The 17421-nt window shown below is 48.0% G+C and overlaps 1 protein-coding gene across 3 annotated transcripts in view; it reads left to right on the top strand.

The window, feature by feature from the left end:
• C14H16orf71 (chromosome 14 C16orf71 homolog) overlaps positions 1–17421 on the top strand; it is a 386375-nt gene that overhangs the window by 236660 nt on the left and 132294 nt on the right. For 2 of the 3 annotated variants that reach the window (XM_029576717.1, XM_029576716.1), the window contains exon 24: positions 10690–10858. In XM_029576717.1, the coding sequence (XP_029432577.1) occupies positions 10690–10799 (110 nt within the window). In that variant the 3' untranslated portion in view covers positions 10800–10858. Of the gene's footprint in view, positions 1–10689; positions 10859–17421 lie in introns of those variants that run through there. The other variant, XM_029576718.1, reaches the window with a different exon arrangement.

Here is a 17421-nt window from a genome sequence, read left to right as displayed (position 1 = left end):
TTGAGGCCGCTGCCAGGGTCGAGGACCCGGCTGGTCTAGTGGCAGCGTCAGGGGTGACACCGGGGAGCCCGGTTCACTCACCCCTGCAGGACTAGGGCTCTAGGACCCGGGACAGCGGCCAGCATCAGCGTTTAAAAAAAAAAAAAAAAAAAAAAGAGTTTCTGTTTTTATTTTGTTGCGGCCGGCTCTCCGTTGCTTCGGCGTCGCTGCTCCGTCGTCTTCGCACTGGGGGGCGCCGCTGGCAAGGGGGGAGGTCGCCGAATTAGTTTTTCTTTAATTTTGACGCGCCTCAGTTTTTTTACTTCCCGCGGTCGCCGGCATGCCGCGCGGTTCTTCATGCAAGGCCTGCGGGTCGCCGCGCACGCGTTTGTCCAGGGAGGGCCTCTGCTCGGCCTGCATCCAGGGCGGTGAAGCAACGTCCGGGGCATTGCGGGGGGCTCGGGCCCGGATCGCGCGTTCGCCGCCACGAGGGGTAGGCCCAGTAATAGGCCTCAGGACATTTTCCCACTCAGCGCGGGAGCGGCGGCCATTTTGGCCACCGGCAAGGAATTCTCGCGGACCGCGGCAGGCGATTCGGCTCTCCCTCCCGCGTTATCCCCGCAGCGGGGCGCGGCGGGAGGGGGCGCCGAGGAGGGGCTTCGGCCCCGGGGGGATTCCGACGCCGATTCTTCCGAATCCGGGTCGTTTTATGAGGTTTTCACGGTCTTGCTACGCAAGGTACTTAAGTACAAGCGCAGCAAGCGCTCCCGAGGGGGGGGGCTCTGGGGAGGGCTCCAACCAGGCCTCACCGAGTAAGCGCAAGGCAAAAAAAAAAAAGACCGCAATGTTCGCCCAGGAGCCAGCGCGAGGGAAACGGCTTCCCCGGGGCGTACCTCAGGAGTCAGATCTAGAAGATTCCTCCACGGCGGATACTGATGGTCTCGAGGAGCCCCCGAGGGGGGCTGAGGAGACGGGGGCGGATGGCTCCGCCCAGCCCGGCGCAGGAGAAGGTACACAGGCACGGACGGGGGTGACCCCAGGGTAGTCCGTCTGTTCCGCAGAGAGGAACTGTCGCCACTCATCCCGGCCATTCTCCAGGATCTGGGGATAGAGGCTCCACCCGTGGTGGTCCGCCAGGAGGCCAATATGGATCCAGTGCTGCTGGGATTCCCCCGAGTTAGGGTTGAAAGTCAGCAAGGCCATGGATAAGCTCTATCGCTCCCGGAGGAGGCGCTGGGAGCACCTGCGACTTCCAAAGGTGGATTCAGCGGTCCCCGCGGTGACGAAGAGGCCCACTATCCCGGTCACGGGGGCGACGGCCCTTCGGGATATTCAAGACAGGAAGCTCGAAGTGCAGCTCAAGAAGATATTTGAGGTATCCGCCCTAGGGCTGCGGGCAGCAATCTGCCCTAACTTCGCCATGCGGGCTAGTTTACGCTGGGACCCGGTCCTTCAGGCGAATGCAGGCCTGTCGGCGGAGGAGGTGTCTCAGGCTGATAGATTGGAGGCGGCAATAGCTTATGGAGCTGACGCCCCTCCACAACCTGCTGCGCACCTCTGCTAGGTCCATAGTAGCCGCAGTTTTCGGCGCGCCGTCTCCTGTGGCTACGCAACTGGGCAGCGGATGGCTCTTCCATAGCCCACCTGGGTTCGTTTCCTTTCAAGGGGAAGTTGTTGTTCGGTAAGGAGTTGGATGATTTGATGGTTTCTCTGGGGGAGAACAGGGCATTCAAGCTGCCCGAGGATAGGGCCAGGGCGAGGCCCTCCTTTCCGGTTTCCGGGGGGCCCAGGAAATCGCGCCCTCAAGGATCCGCCGGCCCTTCGTATAGACCATCTTCTTCCCGGAACACTCCATGGCAGCAGTCCTTTCGTGGGAAACGTTACGGGGGGCAAGGCGGAGTCCCGTCGGGTGCGAGGTTCAAGCCCTCGCAATGAAATCCGGCCGGTCCACCCCTCGTCGTGCCTGCGGCACGCCATTCCAAATGTAGGGGCGCGGTTTCACTTTATATTTCAAGGAGTGGATCAGGGGTACGTCGATCCAGTGTGGTCCTCGACGTGATAAGACACGGCTACGAGTTAGAATTTGCTCGCATCCCAGCAGACGAGTTCCTGGTCTCGCCCTGCAAGGCCCCAGGAAGAGGGCGGCGAGGTTGGACACCTTCCGTCGGCTGGAAAGCTTGTGGGCCATCTCCCCCGTCCCTGCCGATCGGCGCGGCTCGGGGCCGTTACTCCATTTACTTCGTGTTCCCAAGAAGGACGGCACTTCCAAGGCCAATTCTGGACCTCAAAGGGGTAATCCGATGTCTTTCGCGTTCCCCACTTCAAAATGGTAACGATTCGGTCAGTTATCGCTTCGGTGCGTCCGTGGCGAATTTCTGGCTTCTCTGGATCTCACGGAGGCGTACCCTCATGTGGGCATTCAGCCATCGTGCCAGCAGCTTCTGAGGTTCTGCGTTCTGGGGAGGCACTACCAATTTCAGGCGCTCCCCTTTGGCCTTGCAACGGCGCCTCGGACATTCACGAAAGTGATGGTGGTAGTGGCGGCGCAGCTGCGACGGGAAGGTCTTCTGGTTCATCCTTACCTAGACGATTGGCTGATTCGGGCGAAGTCAGAGAGTCAGTGTCGACGGGGCGGTGGACAGGGTCCTCCAGCTCTTGCAGTCCCTAGGCTGGGTGGTCTATTGCAACAAAAGTCATTTGGCTCCCACTCAGTCCTTGGAATTTCTGGGGGCCTTATTCGACACGAAACGGGGCAGGGTAATCCTCTCTCAAGATCGGATAGGCAAACTGCAATCTCGGGTGCGGCGACTGTTGTCTCTTCGCCGTCCGCGAGTCTGCGATTACCTGACGGTGCTGGGGTCTATGGCTTCAACGCTCGCGTTGGTACCCCTGGGCGTTCGCTCACCTGCGGCCATTGCAGTCTTCTTTGCTGTCCCGTTGGAAGCCAGTTTCGGAGGATTTCTACCTACCGCTCCCGCTTGTGGGTCCGGCGAGATCCAGTCTTCTTTGGTGGCTGGATCCAAGTCATCTGTCCTGTGGCGTATCCCTTCTCATTCCCGACTGGACGGTGGTGTCCACGGATGCCAGTCTCTCTGGCTGGGGAGCAGTTTGCCTAGGGAAGTCGGTGCAAGGTCGTTGGTCAGCATCGCAAGCTCAATGGTCCATCAACCGCCTCGAGACCGGAGCGGTCCATCTGGCTCTCCAAGCCTTCCTACCCTTGGTGCGGGGACAGGCGGTCCGAGTACTGTCAGACAACGCAACCACCGTGGCCTACATCAATCGTCAAGGAGGGACGAGAAGTCCACTGGTGGCGGAAGAGGTGAGAATTTTGATGGTCTGGTCGGAAACAACATCTCGGCAGCAATAGCAGCGTCTCACATTGCCGGGGTCGACAACGTGCAGGCAGATTTCTCAGCAGGCATCGTCTAGATCCCGGAGAGTGGGAACTGGCGGACGAGGCGTTTCTTCTCCTCTGCAGGACGTGGGGAGTTCCCCACTTGGATCTGACGGCCACGTGGCACAACGCGAAGGCTCCGCGTTTTTACAGTCGGCGTCGAGAGCGGGGAGCAGAGGGCGTCGATGCGCTGGTGTTCCCTTGGCCGACGGATGTGCTGCTGTACGTGTTTTCCCCATGGCCAATGATCGGCAAGATCCTGGGGCGCGTAGAATTGCACCCCTCCAACGTGATCATGGTGGCACCGGAGTGGCCACGCCGTCCATGGTTCGCAGACCTCATTCAGTTGTCGGTGGAGGCTCCCCTTCGTCTCCACGGCTTCGCGGGGCTGCTTCATCAGGGCCCCGTCTTTTGGAGGATGCGGATCACTTTTGTCTTGCGGCATGGCTTTTGAGAGGAATCGGTTAAAGAGAAAAGGTTACTCGGACGCGGTTATTGCTACGCTGCTGAGGTCCCGGAAGCAGTCTACGTCCCTGGCTTATGTCAGGGTCTGGGTAGTTTTTGAGGATTGGTGTATGAAGCGAGGTTTGGATCCCACCGCCGCTGCGGTCTCTGATATTCTGGCTTCCCTCCAGGCGGGACTGGCCAGAGGCTTGGCGTGCAGTTCCCTACGAGTCCACGTGGCGGCACTTGGTTGTTTGCGGGGGAAGGTCGGGGGATCCCCTCTGGCTCTTCACTCGGATATAGCCCGTTTCCTGAAGGGGGCTAAGCATCTCCGTCCTCCCTTGCGTTCTTCCCTATCCGGCTTGGAATCTTAATTGGGTTCTTTCTGCCTTATGTTCGGCACTGTTTGAGCCTTTGCAGCGCTCTACTGTCAAGGATCTCACGTTGAAGACCGTGTTTCTGGTGGCGGTTTCTTCGGCACGCCGTATCTTGGAATTACAGGCGTGGTCATGTAGGGAGCCGTTCTTGCGAATCTCCGACACAGGCGTTTCCTTGCGCACTGTCCCTTCTTTCTTCCGAAGGTCATCTCGGCTTTTCATTTGAATCACTCCATTGAACTTCCCGCTTTCGACCGTGTTTCTGGTGGCGGTTTTCTTCGGCAAGCCGAATCTTGGAATTACAGGCGTGGTCATGTAGGGAGCCGTTCTTGCGAATCTCCGACACAGGCGTTTCCTTGCGCACTGTCCCTTCTTTCTTTCCGAAGGTCATCTCGGCTTTTCATTTGAATCACTCCCGTTGAACTTCCCGCTTTCGCGGTCGGGGAGTCGTCGGATCCGAAGGCGAGGGACTTGCGAAAGCTGGATGTGAGGAGATCCCTCCTTCGCTATCTGGAGGTCACTAATCCTTTTCGGATAACGGATCATCTGTTTGTCCTCTTTTTCCGGTCCCAAGAAAAGGGCTGCAGCGTCTCGCACGACGATCGCCCATTGGCTCAAAGAGGCCATAGGCTCAGCGTACATTGTACGGGGAAAGACTCCGCCGGTGGGTCTTCGGGCTCATTCGACAAGGTCTCACGCTGTGTCCTGGGCGGAGTCTTCTCAGGTGTCGCCCCAAGAGATTTGTAGGGCGGCTACCTGGAAGTCGTTGCATACCTTCGTCAGACATTACCGTCTGGATGTTCAGGCCGCTGAGGTCGGAGGGTTTGGAGAGAGGGTACTCCGAGCGGGACTCTCTGCTTCCCACCCTCGGTAAGTTGGCTCTGGTACATCCCAGGTGTCCTGGACTGATCCTGGTACGTACAGGGAAAGGAAAATTAGTTTCTTACCTGATAATTTTCGTTCCTGTAGTACCAAGGATCAGTCCAGGATCCCGCCCGCTGACGGAGAGTCCGCTCATAGTTGTTTCCTTAAGCTCACCGCTTGTTCGCTCTCCCGGTTGGGGAGTCCGGTTCCCGCAGGGGTTGGAATTGTTTCCGGTTAAATGGCGAGTTTTGTTAGTTAGCTATGGTTGCCCATTTGGGTTTCTACTTTGACATTACGTATGACTGAGGGGCTGTGACTGGCACAGGGGCTTATATGGCTCCGCCCACAAGTTTTAGTCTGTCTCCATCTACTGGTGCGGAGTCACAACCCAGGTGTCCTGGACTGATCCTTGGTACTACAGGAACGAAAATTATCAGGTAAGAAACTAATTTTCCTTTCTCACACAAATTCCCTTATATTCTCTCTCACATATATGCTGACTGGCTCACAGACTCTGGCTCACACACATGCTCATTGTTTTAAATAATCCTCTTGTTCACACAAATGCTCACTGGTGTGCTCATTCTCCCTCACTCACATACATGTTCACTGACTCATGCTCTGGAAAAAACACAGCAAGCCTGACTATTATGCAGTGCAACAATGGAAAAATAGAAACATCATTCCTCATAAAACATTTAGCAATAAAGTCAAGAGGTATAAAATATCATTCATAATATTAAAACCATACTAAAAAAAAGAATAAATGTCAAGCAGGCAACAGCTAACAAACATCCAGTAATTAAAATAACTCACAAGCATTTTCTAATATTTCCCAAACACCAAATATTTCAAACAGCAGACATATGAAATAACGCCCCAAAATTTAAAATAATAGGATTAAAAATTTCCAGCTCTCTGTGCCTGGAATCTTTTGTTTTCCAGTCACCCACAGATTGTTGTGGATTGGGGGAGGGGCCTCACAATCTTTACTTCTCTCTCCCTCCCCAACACACACACATGCTGTCACAAATACAAGCTCTCTCTCGCTCACATATACGCTTGTCACATACGCAGGCTCTTTCTCTCTCACGCACAGACACAGAATCTCTCTCGCTCTAACGCACATTCAGGCTCAGGCTCTCACAGACACATGCAGGTACTCTCACTCTGTCATACATATGCAGGCTCTCACACACACACACATGCAAGTTGTCTCATACATACATGCACGCTCTTATACACAAACCCTGGCTTGCTCTCTCTCTCATACACATACATGCAGTCTCTCTCTCTCTCATATACACAAGTATACATACATTCGGGTAGATTTTAAAAGGGTTACGTGCATAAGGTATGCGCGTAACCCTTTTAAAACACCCCTGCGCGTGCCGAGCCTATTTTGCATAGGCTTGGCGACGCGCGCAAGCTCCTGGACACGCGTAGGTCCCGGGGCTTGGCTAGAGGGGCGTGTCGGATGGGCGGCGTGATGTTCAGGGCGTTCCGGGGGCGTGTGGTGCCAGCACAGGGGCATGGCCGAGGCCTTCGGAACAGCCCCTGGGTTGAGAGATGACGTGCCAGCAGCCCGCTGGCACGTGTGAGTTATGCCTGCCAGAGGCATCCGTAACTTTTACAAGGGTAAGGGGGGGTTTAGATAGGGCCGGGGGGGTGGGTTAGGTAGGGGAAGGGAGGGGAAGGTGCGAGGGGAGGGAACGGGGAGCACGCGCAGGGCTCGGCGCGCACAAGTTGCACAAATGTGCACCCCCTTGCGCACGCCGACCCCGGATTTTATGAGATACGCGCAGCTATACGCGTATCTTATAAAATCCGGTGTACTTTTGTTCGCGCCTGATGCGAACAAAAGTACGCGCGCACGCTGTTTTCTAAAATGTACCCCATTTAGTTTTCAGGCCTCCCCCTTTCTTCTGGCCTTCCCTTTGTCTGCTGTGGGATGGCAACACTGCTCCTCAATGCTGGAAGGGAGATGGAAGGTGGCCACTGCTACCCACAGCTCCTGCAAGGGGGGGGGGGGGGGGGGGGAGGGCCTCCACCTCTGCCTCACAGGCCTATCTTTGGGCCACAGAAAGATGGGCACGCAGGCCTCTCTTTGGGCCATGACAGAATGGGCTCTGCCACTACTGCGCAGGATCTGTATTCAGGCTGCATCCTGCCGTGGCCACGCAAGACCTCTCTTCAGGTCAGGCAGGATGGGCGCTGCCATAGTCACGCAGGACCTCTCTTCGGGCTGCCACAGGATAGATTCCGTCACAGCCATACATTCCTCTCTTTGGGCTGTGGACGTATGGGCTCTGCAGGCCTCTCTTCGGGTCGCGAGAGGATGGAGTCTGCGGCAGCCTTGCAGCTTTTTCTTCAGGCCAGGAAGCTGTAAAAACAACCACGTGATCGAAGCAACTGGCCTCCGGGGGATGCCCAATCTCCTGATAGGCCAATCTGCCCCTGACAGCTACCAAACTAGTGAATATGTTGCCTGATCATCTGATTACCTAGGTCCCATGATCTTGCTGGATTGTAGCTTGCCACCACTAACTTGCCAACATCAACCCAGTTCGTTTGAAGATGTTTTAGGCTGTTGCTACCATCCTGGTTAATCCATGGTTTGCAATGTCACTACTTCATGCTTCCTTTATCTGCCCCTTGTTTTCTTCTTATCACCTTGGGTGACCTGCCAACATCGATCCAGTTTGTTTGAAGCTGTTTTAGGCTGTTGCTACCATCCTGGCTAATCCATGGTCCTCAGTGTCACAATGTCATGCTTCGTTTATCTGCTCGTTTTCTTCTTATCACCTTGGTCGAGTTGCCAGCATGTACCTAGTTGCTTTCTGGGGAGTTGTAGCCTCCTAATTCCAACTTGGCTACTCTGTAATCTACATTGAGTTCTGTGAGTCACTGTTGATAAAGCCTTGCATTTCCATCTGTATAGTTAATAGTTGTAAGTACAGAGTAGGTGATAATATACATGGCATGTTTATATACATAGTGACAGAGACAGATACTATGCTATCAACCTGCCCGCTTAGCAAGAGCTTACAAGCAGGATGGTTTTATGCAATGAGACTGTGCTGTCAGATTTCATAAGGCAACAAAAAAACACGGGTAGTGTGCACAGTGTGCTAGAAGTTTGCTGTATCCTGATGGGTTGATGGTATTCCTGTTTGGCTATAACTTAAAGGAATGTTCTGCTATATTCAGAAACTAAAATAACTGAATATTGAAGATGTCATTCACTAAGCATTTTTCCTATAGACATAAAATGGAAGAAAATCTGTAGTAAATCAGACCCTTAGTACAAAAAAATTATTGTAGAAGAAAAACATTGAGGTTGATATTCTGAGGGGCCAATGAGTAGGAAAGTTACTCAAGTAACTTTGCCCAAATATTCAGCGGAACATCCCTACTGAACTTTGGATGTGGCAGTTTATATGTTTTCACTAGATAAACCATATAGATGAACCTATTTTTCCTACCAGACCTTTACCCTGCTAACTTTAGTCAAGTAGCACTAAATATCAGCTCTCACCAGCTAAGGTTTAACCCCACCCTGGCACACCTCATTTTTATCTGGCAAAAATTGTGTGCAGGTAATGAGTTACCCAGACAGATTTTAGCTGGGGAGGGGGGTAAAATTTTCAAATCTTAATTTTCATCCTTGTGACTCCAAACATTACCTGGACAAAGCCTTTGTCTATTGACCTCATTGAGTTTGATCTTAAAAAAAAACATTTGCCAGATATCTGTCTACAGTCAGCAGGCACCACTTAAACCAGGTAAGTGACTAATACTCGAGCAGGGAATAGGTAGATTGCGGAGGAGTCTATTTAGCTGAATAACCTATCTGGCTAACGCTGGTTGGGCCACAGTGCTGTCCTTAAGTTAACTGGATAATTAATATCCGTCGCTGGCTAAGTGTATCTGGCTACCTTGCCGAGCCACACAGCAGCTGAGTATGGACCCCATTGTGTCTTCTATATTTAATAGTGGTGTAGTTGGAGTCCAAGGATGGAGGGTTTTGGAGTAATAACCATACTTTCTGGTTGCATATCTACTGTACAATACTGCAAAATATTACACTACACAACTAAAATAATTCTTTTTATTTCTAGCTTTTCAAATAAGACCTTGTCCTTCATAGATCTTTCCCATCTGATTCTTAACAAAGAGCTTGTCATATTCACCTTCTTTTCTTACTCTTAATAAGGAGCTGTTATTCACTCACAATAGTAAAATAATAATTTAGGGATCTGTGCTATGTACAAGCAGTCAGGCATTGTTACTTATTACCCAATTACAGTTGGATGAACTGAGACACAGGGAGCTAAAGCAGTTTGCCCAGGGATACATGGAAAGGCAGGGTCAGGATTCATACTTAGGGTTTCCAACTCCCAGTCTGAATTCTAACCAGTATATTTATTTATTTATTTATTTGTTTGTTTGTTTTATTTAGAGTATTTACTGTTCACTGCTTCAACTTGCATGCTCAAAGCAGACTCCAAAATAAAAAACATCAAAATCACAGTAGTAGAAAAAAGACTACAAACATCCATAAAGAGGACAATTTGCAAAGTGACATCTGTGGGTTGAATAGTGTTTTATGTGCAAAACTACCCTTTTCAAAATTGCCTGCTCAATATACAGGAAAACATATATGCAAAGGGCCTGATTTTCAAAAGCGTTTACCTACTTAAAATTGGATTTTATACATGTAAATGCACTTTATCTGTGTAAGTGGCTTTTGAAAATGTATGCCATTGAATTGTCCATAGGATATTCATGTATGTGTACTTTACACGGATAAATGGCTTCTTAAAATTGCTACGATAGTGTGTTACATTTACACATGTAACTCCTTTGAAAATCACTTCCATATGTTTGTAAGTTTATCTGCCCTGAGCAGTTCCGGGGGGGGATTTTGAATGTATGCACATACTTTTGAAAATGTAAACATGTGTGCAGAAATTTTCCCAAAAAATGCACGGGGTAAACGTGTGTGGATAAATTTGGTGAGATAATTTTTAAAGTAGACTTATCCTTGTAAGTCTGCTTTAAAATTGGTGTAAGTTACCTGTGATAGTACAAAATTCCCCCCAAACTTTTATGTAAGTAAACATTGATCACTGATAACAGCCTCCTTACTACCTCCTCTAATACACACCCAACTGCCTCACATTGCAGCCCCATTTTGCGATAAAAGAGCAGAGCAAAACTTAATTTTCATTTGTATGCCTTTCCCCATTTTCTCTCTTGGCGGTTTCTGCTCTTCTTTCCGCAGACCTGCATAGGCAAGGACTTCTTGCTGACCAAAGGGTTGAGGCCTCCAAGGCACCACCTTGGTGACGCTCATTGATTGGCAGAGATTTTCATAGTAGCAGCAGCCTCCTCTGTGGTGCATTCAAGTCCAACTGGCCTCAATGGATGAGGAATCTGAGCCCATAGTGTTGTGTTCTGAGCTGCAGGAGTTGGAGCAAGTCTTTTAATGAAGGGAGCATGGATTTTAATGAACCTAACAGTAAATTCTGTGTTATAGAACTTGATGGTTTCAGTCTTTTTTAAAAGCTACTAAATGTTCTTGTAATTCATCTTTAAGCAGCAAGGTTGCTTCTCATTTAATCACAGGACCCCAGCTTCTCTGCACAGTGCTGCTGATCAAACCATCTGCCTGGGCTCGTAACTTGGCCAAGATACTTCGTAAACTAGACCTGGAAAATTCTGTGCTGTTGGAATGAAGCACATCAGTCTAACAGCAGACAGAGCTTTGGAACTCCTCTCACCTGAGATTAAACAGGTCGGTTATCCTGTGCCTCTTATTCTTATCCACAGCCCAAGAAAGTGCAGGGAGGGGAAGTATCAACAGGGAAACCACACTTTTGTTATGTAGGATACAGACTCTGATTTCTGTCTGAGCAGCTCAGTTGAAACAGATTGCAGTGGGCCTTCCTCAATGTGATAGATTTAAAGTGCTCCTGAGATGTGTACCAATTACCAAACCTGCTTAGACTGAAAGTGTTTAATTTTAGCCATCTTGGGTACATTGGCTTTTAATTTACTCATTATGTATTCCATGGCAGTCATTGTACTATGTACCAGTGCGGTCATGCCAAAGATGAATGTAACAAGGGAATTTTCTCTTCAAATCATTGTGATAATATTACACCATAAGTTGTACAATGCTTTGAAAAGAGAATTGCTCGATATAGAATTGACGAAACCCAGTTGCATCAATCCTTAGAATTAATGGGTTTTACATGCTTAATATGATGTGTGGATGTGGATTTTGATTGGGAAAGGGGCAAATTCAGGATTATTTGATACTATTTGAATCTAATAAAGCTAGAGTATAAATGATGATTTTTACCTAATCTTATCTGATATGAAGTATAGACATATGGTACAAATGTTTAAACTGTTTACTACACATGACATTGCAGTTTAGGGTTTTTGGTGCTAAATTTTCAAACCAGTTAGGTACATAAAATCTGGTTTTCTGTGTGCAAATGGTGTTTACAGAATCAGCTGGGCTCACTTCATGTAAAAATATGCACATAACTTGTTTTTGTATGTACTTTATGCAAACTCAGAAAAGGCATTCTGGGGGAATGGAACTGCAGTGGAGTCAGCACTTGCACACAAGAAGTTATGCCTTCTGAACAGGAGATATGACTTTACAACGAGTGAATCTCTGTGCATTCCCTGTGAATTTCAAAGCAAACTTACATGCAAAAGTTTGCTTTAAAAATCCTGGACAAAGAATGCAAACTTATAAAATTACCCTCCCTATGTTAAAAGTTATCACTCTAGTTTGTAAGCTGAGGAGCATCTTCTAAAGAAATAAAAAACTAATAAATCTTTTTTAAAAATGTTAGAATTTGAAAGTCTGCAAAAGAGTCAATGGATCCATTAGATGATCAATATGCAAAAAGATGCACGCAGAAAAAAATAAAGCTATAGTAGAGATGCTGAACAAAATCTTATCAGTTTTTAGTATAGAAGACTTTTGCTTGGGGAATGGTAGGGAGTAGATTTCCAAATTAAAGCTTTTTTCCAAGGATAATTCTGAAGGAACTGGCTTATGTGAGGTGACAGCAGAGGTTTACAGCAAATTGATAAATTAAAACTGCAGCAAGTCACCTGGACCAGACGGCATTCACCCATGAGTTTAACAAACTTAATTGAAGATCTAATAATAATATTATGCAATCTGTCATTATAGAAAACTGCCCTTAGAGCAAGGGAATGGAGGGCTGGCAGAGTAATACCCATCTTTAAAATAGAGAACTGTAGATTATTTATTACTTATTTATTGAACAGTTGATAGTTCATCTTTTCCCAAAGTTGGTCTCAAGACAGATTACAATAAATTTAAATGAACAGAGACATTACAACAGCTTATAGTCTTACTTCTGTATGAGGAAACTGGTAATAACTATAATGAAATATAGATCATTAGTCACATAGGTAACTGAGAGCCATTCACTTAGCTGCAATATTTTCCTGGAGGGGAAAATACGATGGGGGTTTACTAAGCTGCGCTACCCCAACTTAGGAAACCACATGATATTTTCCCCCACAGTAAAATACCATAGGGAAATATACTACAGGTTAGTGAGACCTAATTGCCACATGATGATGGCCTATTTGACCCCTGTCCCATCCCCCCACCACCTCTAGAGGCAGCCCTAATGTAAAAACAAATTACTAGAATAGGTTGCATATGAACAGTGAACGCCCCTTCCCAACCCTGCCCCTTTTCAATAAAAGACCCCCTAGGTTCCTAATCCCCACCCCTGGGCCTTACAAACCGCTGACCCACCCTAACCTACCCTCCTGGGCATAACTGAAAAGCTGATGGCCTAGTGGAGCCTGGAGTGCCCCTAGGCTCCTGGTGCTGTATAAATCAAAATAGTGCCAGAGGGTCACTATACAAATGATGCACATGATGGGCAAAGCCGTCTTCTTTTATTTTCATGAAGTTGTCTAATAATGAACTGCTTTCCATGAATTTACAAAGCATTTGCATGCAAAGCAGCTCATTATTATTTAGACAATATCTGAGGTAAAATAACACACTAGTATTGAAAATACTACACGTTTTCACCACAAAGCATTTACTGTGCAGTAAACGCATATATTCCTATGATATGTTGGTGTGACTGCCAGAGGTGCTAGGATGACATCTGGCCTATAGATGGCTCTCTTCTATGGTCTTGATCTCCCTGGGGAAGGACCTTATGCTAGTACAAACATGGGCTTTAAGGAACTGGGTTTATCATCCCGCTTTCCTAAACAACTTCTAGCTTCAGCTTATTTTTTCTCAAAAGGGAAAACACTTTGAAGCTACTTTTGTTTACTTTCTTATTTAATCACTAGCAGTACCCGGCCACGCGTTGCAGTGGCAGAGTCAGGTTCTTTAACCTCCCTCCCCCTTCCCCTTGCTCATTTACCTCAGTCACTCATCCTCCTCACCCTTGGTCACTCACCCCCCCTTCCCTCCCCTGTCCACACTCCAACTCTCTCCCCTCACACTCACTTCTCTCCTCATTCTCCCTCCCCTGACACTCACCTCCCCCCTCATTCTCCCTCCCCTCACTGTCACCTCCCCCCCTACTGCCTACCCCCTTCAGATCAGAAAACCTTTGTTTTCTATTTCTGTGAGAACCCCCCCTCCCCAAACCCCCCCAATCCCAACCCTTTAAATCAAATAATAACCCCCCACCCTCCTGCCCCCTCCCAAGACCTGGGAAATTAAAATTGTTGGTGCTACATGTGGTCTGTCCCTGGGCGTCTGTGCGCGTTATGTAGCCAAATAGGGGAGTGCCTAACTAAATTTGCACTTCCAAATTTGTTTTGTGGTCTGGGGAGGGCTATTTTGGTGTGTTCCCGAGATCGTGCAAGTTTAGTGTATGTATTTGTGTGTGAACCTCTCCCTTCCCCCAAAAAACAACCCTATGAGAAAAGTTCTCTTAAACTAATCACCCCACACTCTCCTGCCCCCCCCTCCCCCAGGCCCGTGAAAAACAGTAGCCCACCCCCCCTGCCCCCCCCGAGTTGCTGAATGAATGAAACCTGCCCCCCCTCGTGACCCCTCCCCAAGATGTTCACAATAAATTCATTACCACCCCCCACCCTCCAGACCCCCTGAGTCCTGATAAAAATGTCAGTCGGTGGAGCAGGCGTTCAGGAGCGGTCCGGGAGCGATGTATTGGCGTTGGTCCGTCAGCTGCGAGCACTGAAACTGGTTCTGATGGCCCTTTGCCCTTACTATGTCAGTGGGGTGGAGCAATGGCAGCAGAAGGTCCTCTGACATAGTAAGGGCAAAGGTCCGCCGGCTGCCAGTCCTGAAAATGGCGCTGAGGGGCCCTCGCCCTTACTATGTCACATGGGCTACTGCCGCCGAGTGGCATAGTAAGGGAAAGGGCCATCGGCACCATGTTGATTGCTGGCAGCCGACGGCCGTAGTGCAGGAGATGTGTCCCGGACCGGTCCTGGCCCCCCGCTGGAGCCTCCCGGATTCCTGTCAGGTCTTGTGTGTGTTGTGAGGGCCTGGGAAGTAAATAAATTTGGCATGTGTGTGGAGGGTGTGAGGAGGGTGGTTTTGTGTGTGTTGGGAGGCTGTGGGAAGTAAATCAATTTGGCATGTGTGTGGGGGGTGTGAGGAGGGTGGTGGGCGTATTTTATCTGTAAAGGAAATAGTTATCTTCCGGCGAAAAAAGTGTGCGAATGTGTTAAAATGGAAGTGAAATGTGGACCTGGACTGGCGAAATGATTAGTGTAGCATGTGTTAGTGTAAGGTGTAACAGATGGCGCTTACGTCCAGCAGATGTCGCTGTTTTCTGGAAAAAAATTTTAAACCTATTTTACCTGTCACAGGTGTGTGACATATCTGTAATGTAAGTACAGAAGAACCCTCCTGTATGTGAAATGAAGGTTGTGTCCAAATTTGAAAGCAATCGGTTCAGTGGTTTCTGAGATTAGCGATTTTGTCCAAACTATTTAACATTTTTATTTATATAGATTTAAAGCACTTGATGTAACCCACACTATTCTTATCAATAACTACTTTCCATTCTTTGTCTCCAATTAATAACCTTAGAAAATTTTCACCTTTTCATACAATCCCTGGGTTTCCCAAACACATTTAGTCTCTTAACATTACAATTGGAAAGAACTAGTTAGCTATTGCTTAATTGCTAACAATGGTTCTAGTTCTCTGTGGTTTCCCTGTAACATTTTCTACTTCCAATTATCAGTTAGACAAGAACAAGGCTTCTAACTAAGTTTTCCCCCCTTTCAACCTATATTGGTGAAAGAGATACAGTTGACAATCTGATAGGCCAATGCAGCAATCTGGGTGTTAACATATTGTGTGCTGGATTTCAACGTACAATTCTAATGAGAGAGGGAGAGAGACCTTGGGGTGATGGTGTCTAATGATCTGAAGTCGGCAAAACAATGTGACAAGGTGATAGCTAAAGCCAGAAAAATGCTGGGCTGCATAGAGAGAGGAATATCGAGTAAGAAAAGGGAAGTAATTATCCCCTTGTACAGGTCCTTGGTGAGGCCTCACTTGGAGTACTGTGTTCAGTTCTGGAGACCGTATTTCCGAAGAGACAGAGAGAAGAGACAGAGACAAGATGGAGGCGGTTCAGAGAAGGGCGACCAAAAAGGTGGAAGGTCTTCATCAAATGACTTATGAGGAGAAATTGAAGAATCTAAATATGTACACCCTGGAGGAAAGGAGGAGCAGAGGTAATATGATACAGACTTTCAGATACTTGAATAGGTTTTAATGATCCAAAGACAATGACAAAACCTTTTCTGCCCGAAAAAAAATCAACAGAACCAGGGGTCAACGATTTGAAGCTCCAGGGAGGAAGATTCAGACCAATGTCAGGAAATATTTCTTCACAGAGAGGGTGGTGGATACCTGGAAATGCCCTTCCGGAGGAAGTGGTGAAGACCAGAACTGTGAAGGACTTCAAAGGGGCGTGGGATAAACACTGTGGATCCATAAAGTCTAGAGACGTGAATGAAGAGTGGTGGCTCGCGGGGAATGACGGCTACTACCTGGAGATAATACCCTTGTTCAATAATCACACACATGGTTAACGCGACAACAACATTGCTCTAAGCTTCAACGGCAAGAGGAAATGGTGGAAAAAAAGGATTTGCATTCACAAAAAAGCGGGAGTAGCTTGCTTGTTACGGCGGTTACTACCCCAAAACCAAATAAGCCTGATACTCTTTCTGCTTCAACGGCAGGGGAGAAAGACCGATACTTCACACATATCCAGCATAGCTCTCTGCTTCAACGGCAGGGAGAAAGACCGATACTTCACGCATATCCAGCATAGCTCTCTGCTTCAACAGCAGGGGAATGAAGAAAAGTGGATCTATATACAGACAACCAACAAGGACTGAATAACATAGGTGGGGTAAACAAGCATGGGTGTAGCTTGCTTATTGCGGTGGTTACTACCCCTGACTAATTAAGCTGGATATTTCACTTAGATGCAGTTCCAACATTGCTCTCTACATTAATGGTGGGGATGGAAGGGGAAATAGAACCAAAAGGTTAATAAGAGCCAAAAGTAACAGATAAGTATGAGAAAAAAAAAAAGTATGAACCTTGCTGGGCAGACTGGATGGGCCGTTTGGTCTTCTTCTGCCGTCATTTCTATGTTTCTATATGTTAATGCTCAGGTTAATTTTAATTCCGATGCAGCAAGCTAATGATATGCTAATGCATTGGGTGTTTAAAAAAGCTGGTTGACTTTAAAATCTACTTTTGGCACAGGCTAAATACACACATTTTAACTCAGGAAGGGAAGGGGGCCATCCCTGACAGGCAGATCATGCAACAGCAGCTGCTGCTACTTAGCTGAATAAGTAGTGGCGATCCGCACCAGATAGTTGGATAAGTACTGATTTATCCAGCTAAGTGCCAATGGCAAATATCTCCATATAGCCAGATAAGTCCGTACTTATCTAGTTAAGTGGTGTATTGGACATTTAAAAAAAATACAGGTTTTTTTTACCTTTTTTAAGTACCAGCATAGTAGTGCTGGAAGCTTAACTCCATCTCTGGCTCTAGAGTTAATTTTCCAGCGCTAAGAAAATCCTGGCCAGGCTAATGCACCTCTCTGCACTGGGGAGTAATGCTTACTAAATGCTTAATTTGCATAATTTCTATGTGAGGGAGCTAAATATTGCTCCCAGTTTAGAACATTCTTGCTGCATTGGCATTAAAGTTTACGCTCACAAAATGGGCTTCCAAAAAGCAGGCAAAGCTGTGAGTTGGCGAGAACGCACCTTTCTGCAGTGGCCTGTGAGGCAGGTCTCTAGTGCTTT

This window comes from Rhinatrema bivittatum, chromosome 14 (genome assembly GCF_901001135.1).
Source record: "Rhinatrema bivittatum chromosome 14, aRhiBiv1.1, whole genome shotgun sequence".
Classification (NCBI taxonomy): Eukaryota; Metazoa; Chordata; class Amphibia; order Gymnophiona; family Rhinatrematidae; genus Rhinatrema; species Rhinatrema bivittatum.
Note: the sequence above shows the minus strand (reverse complement) of the source record. Positions and strands in the feature narration are given on the sequence as shown.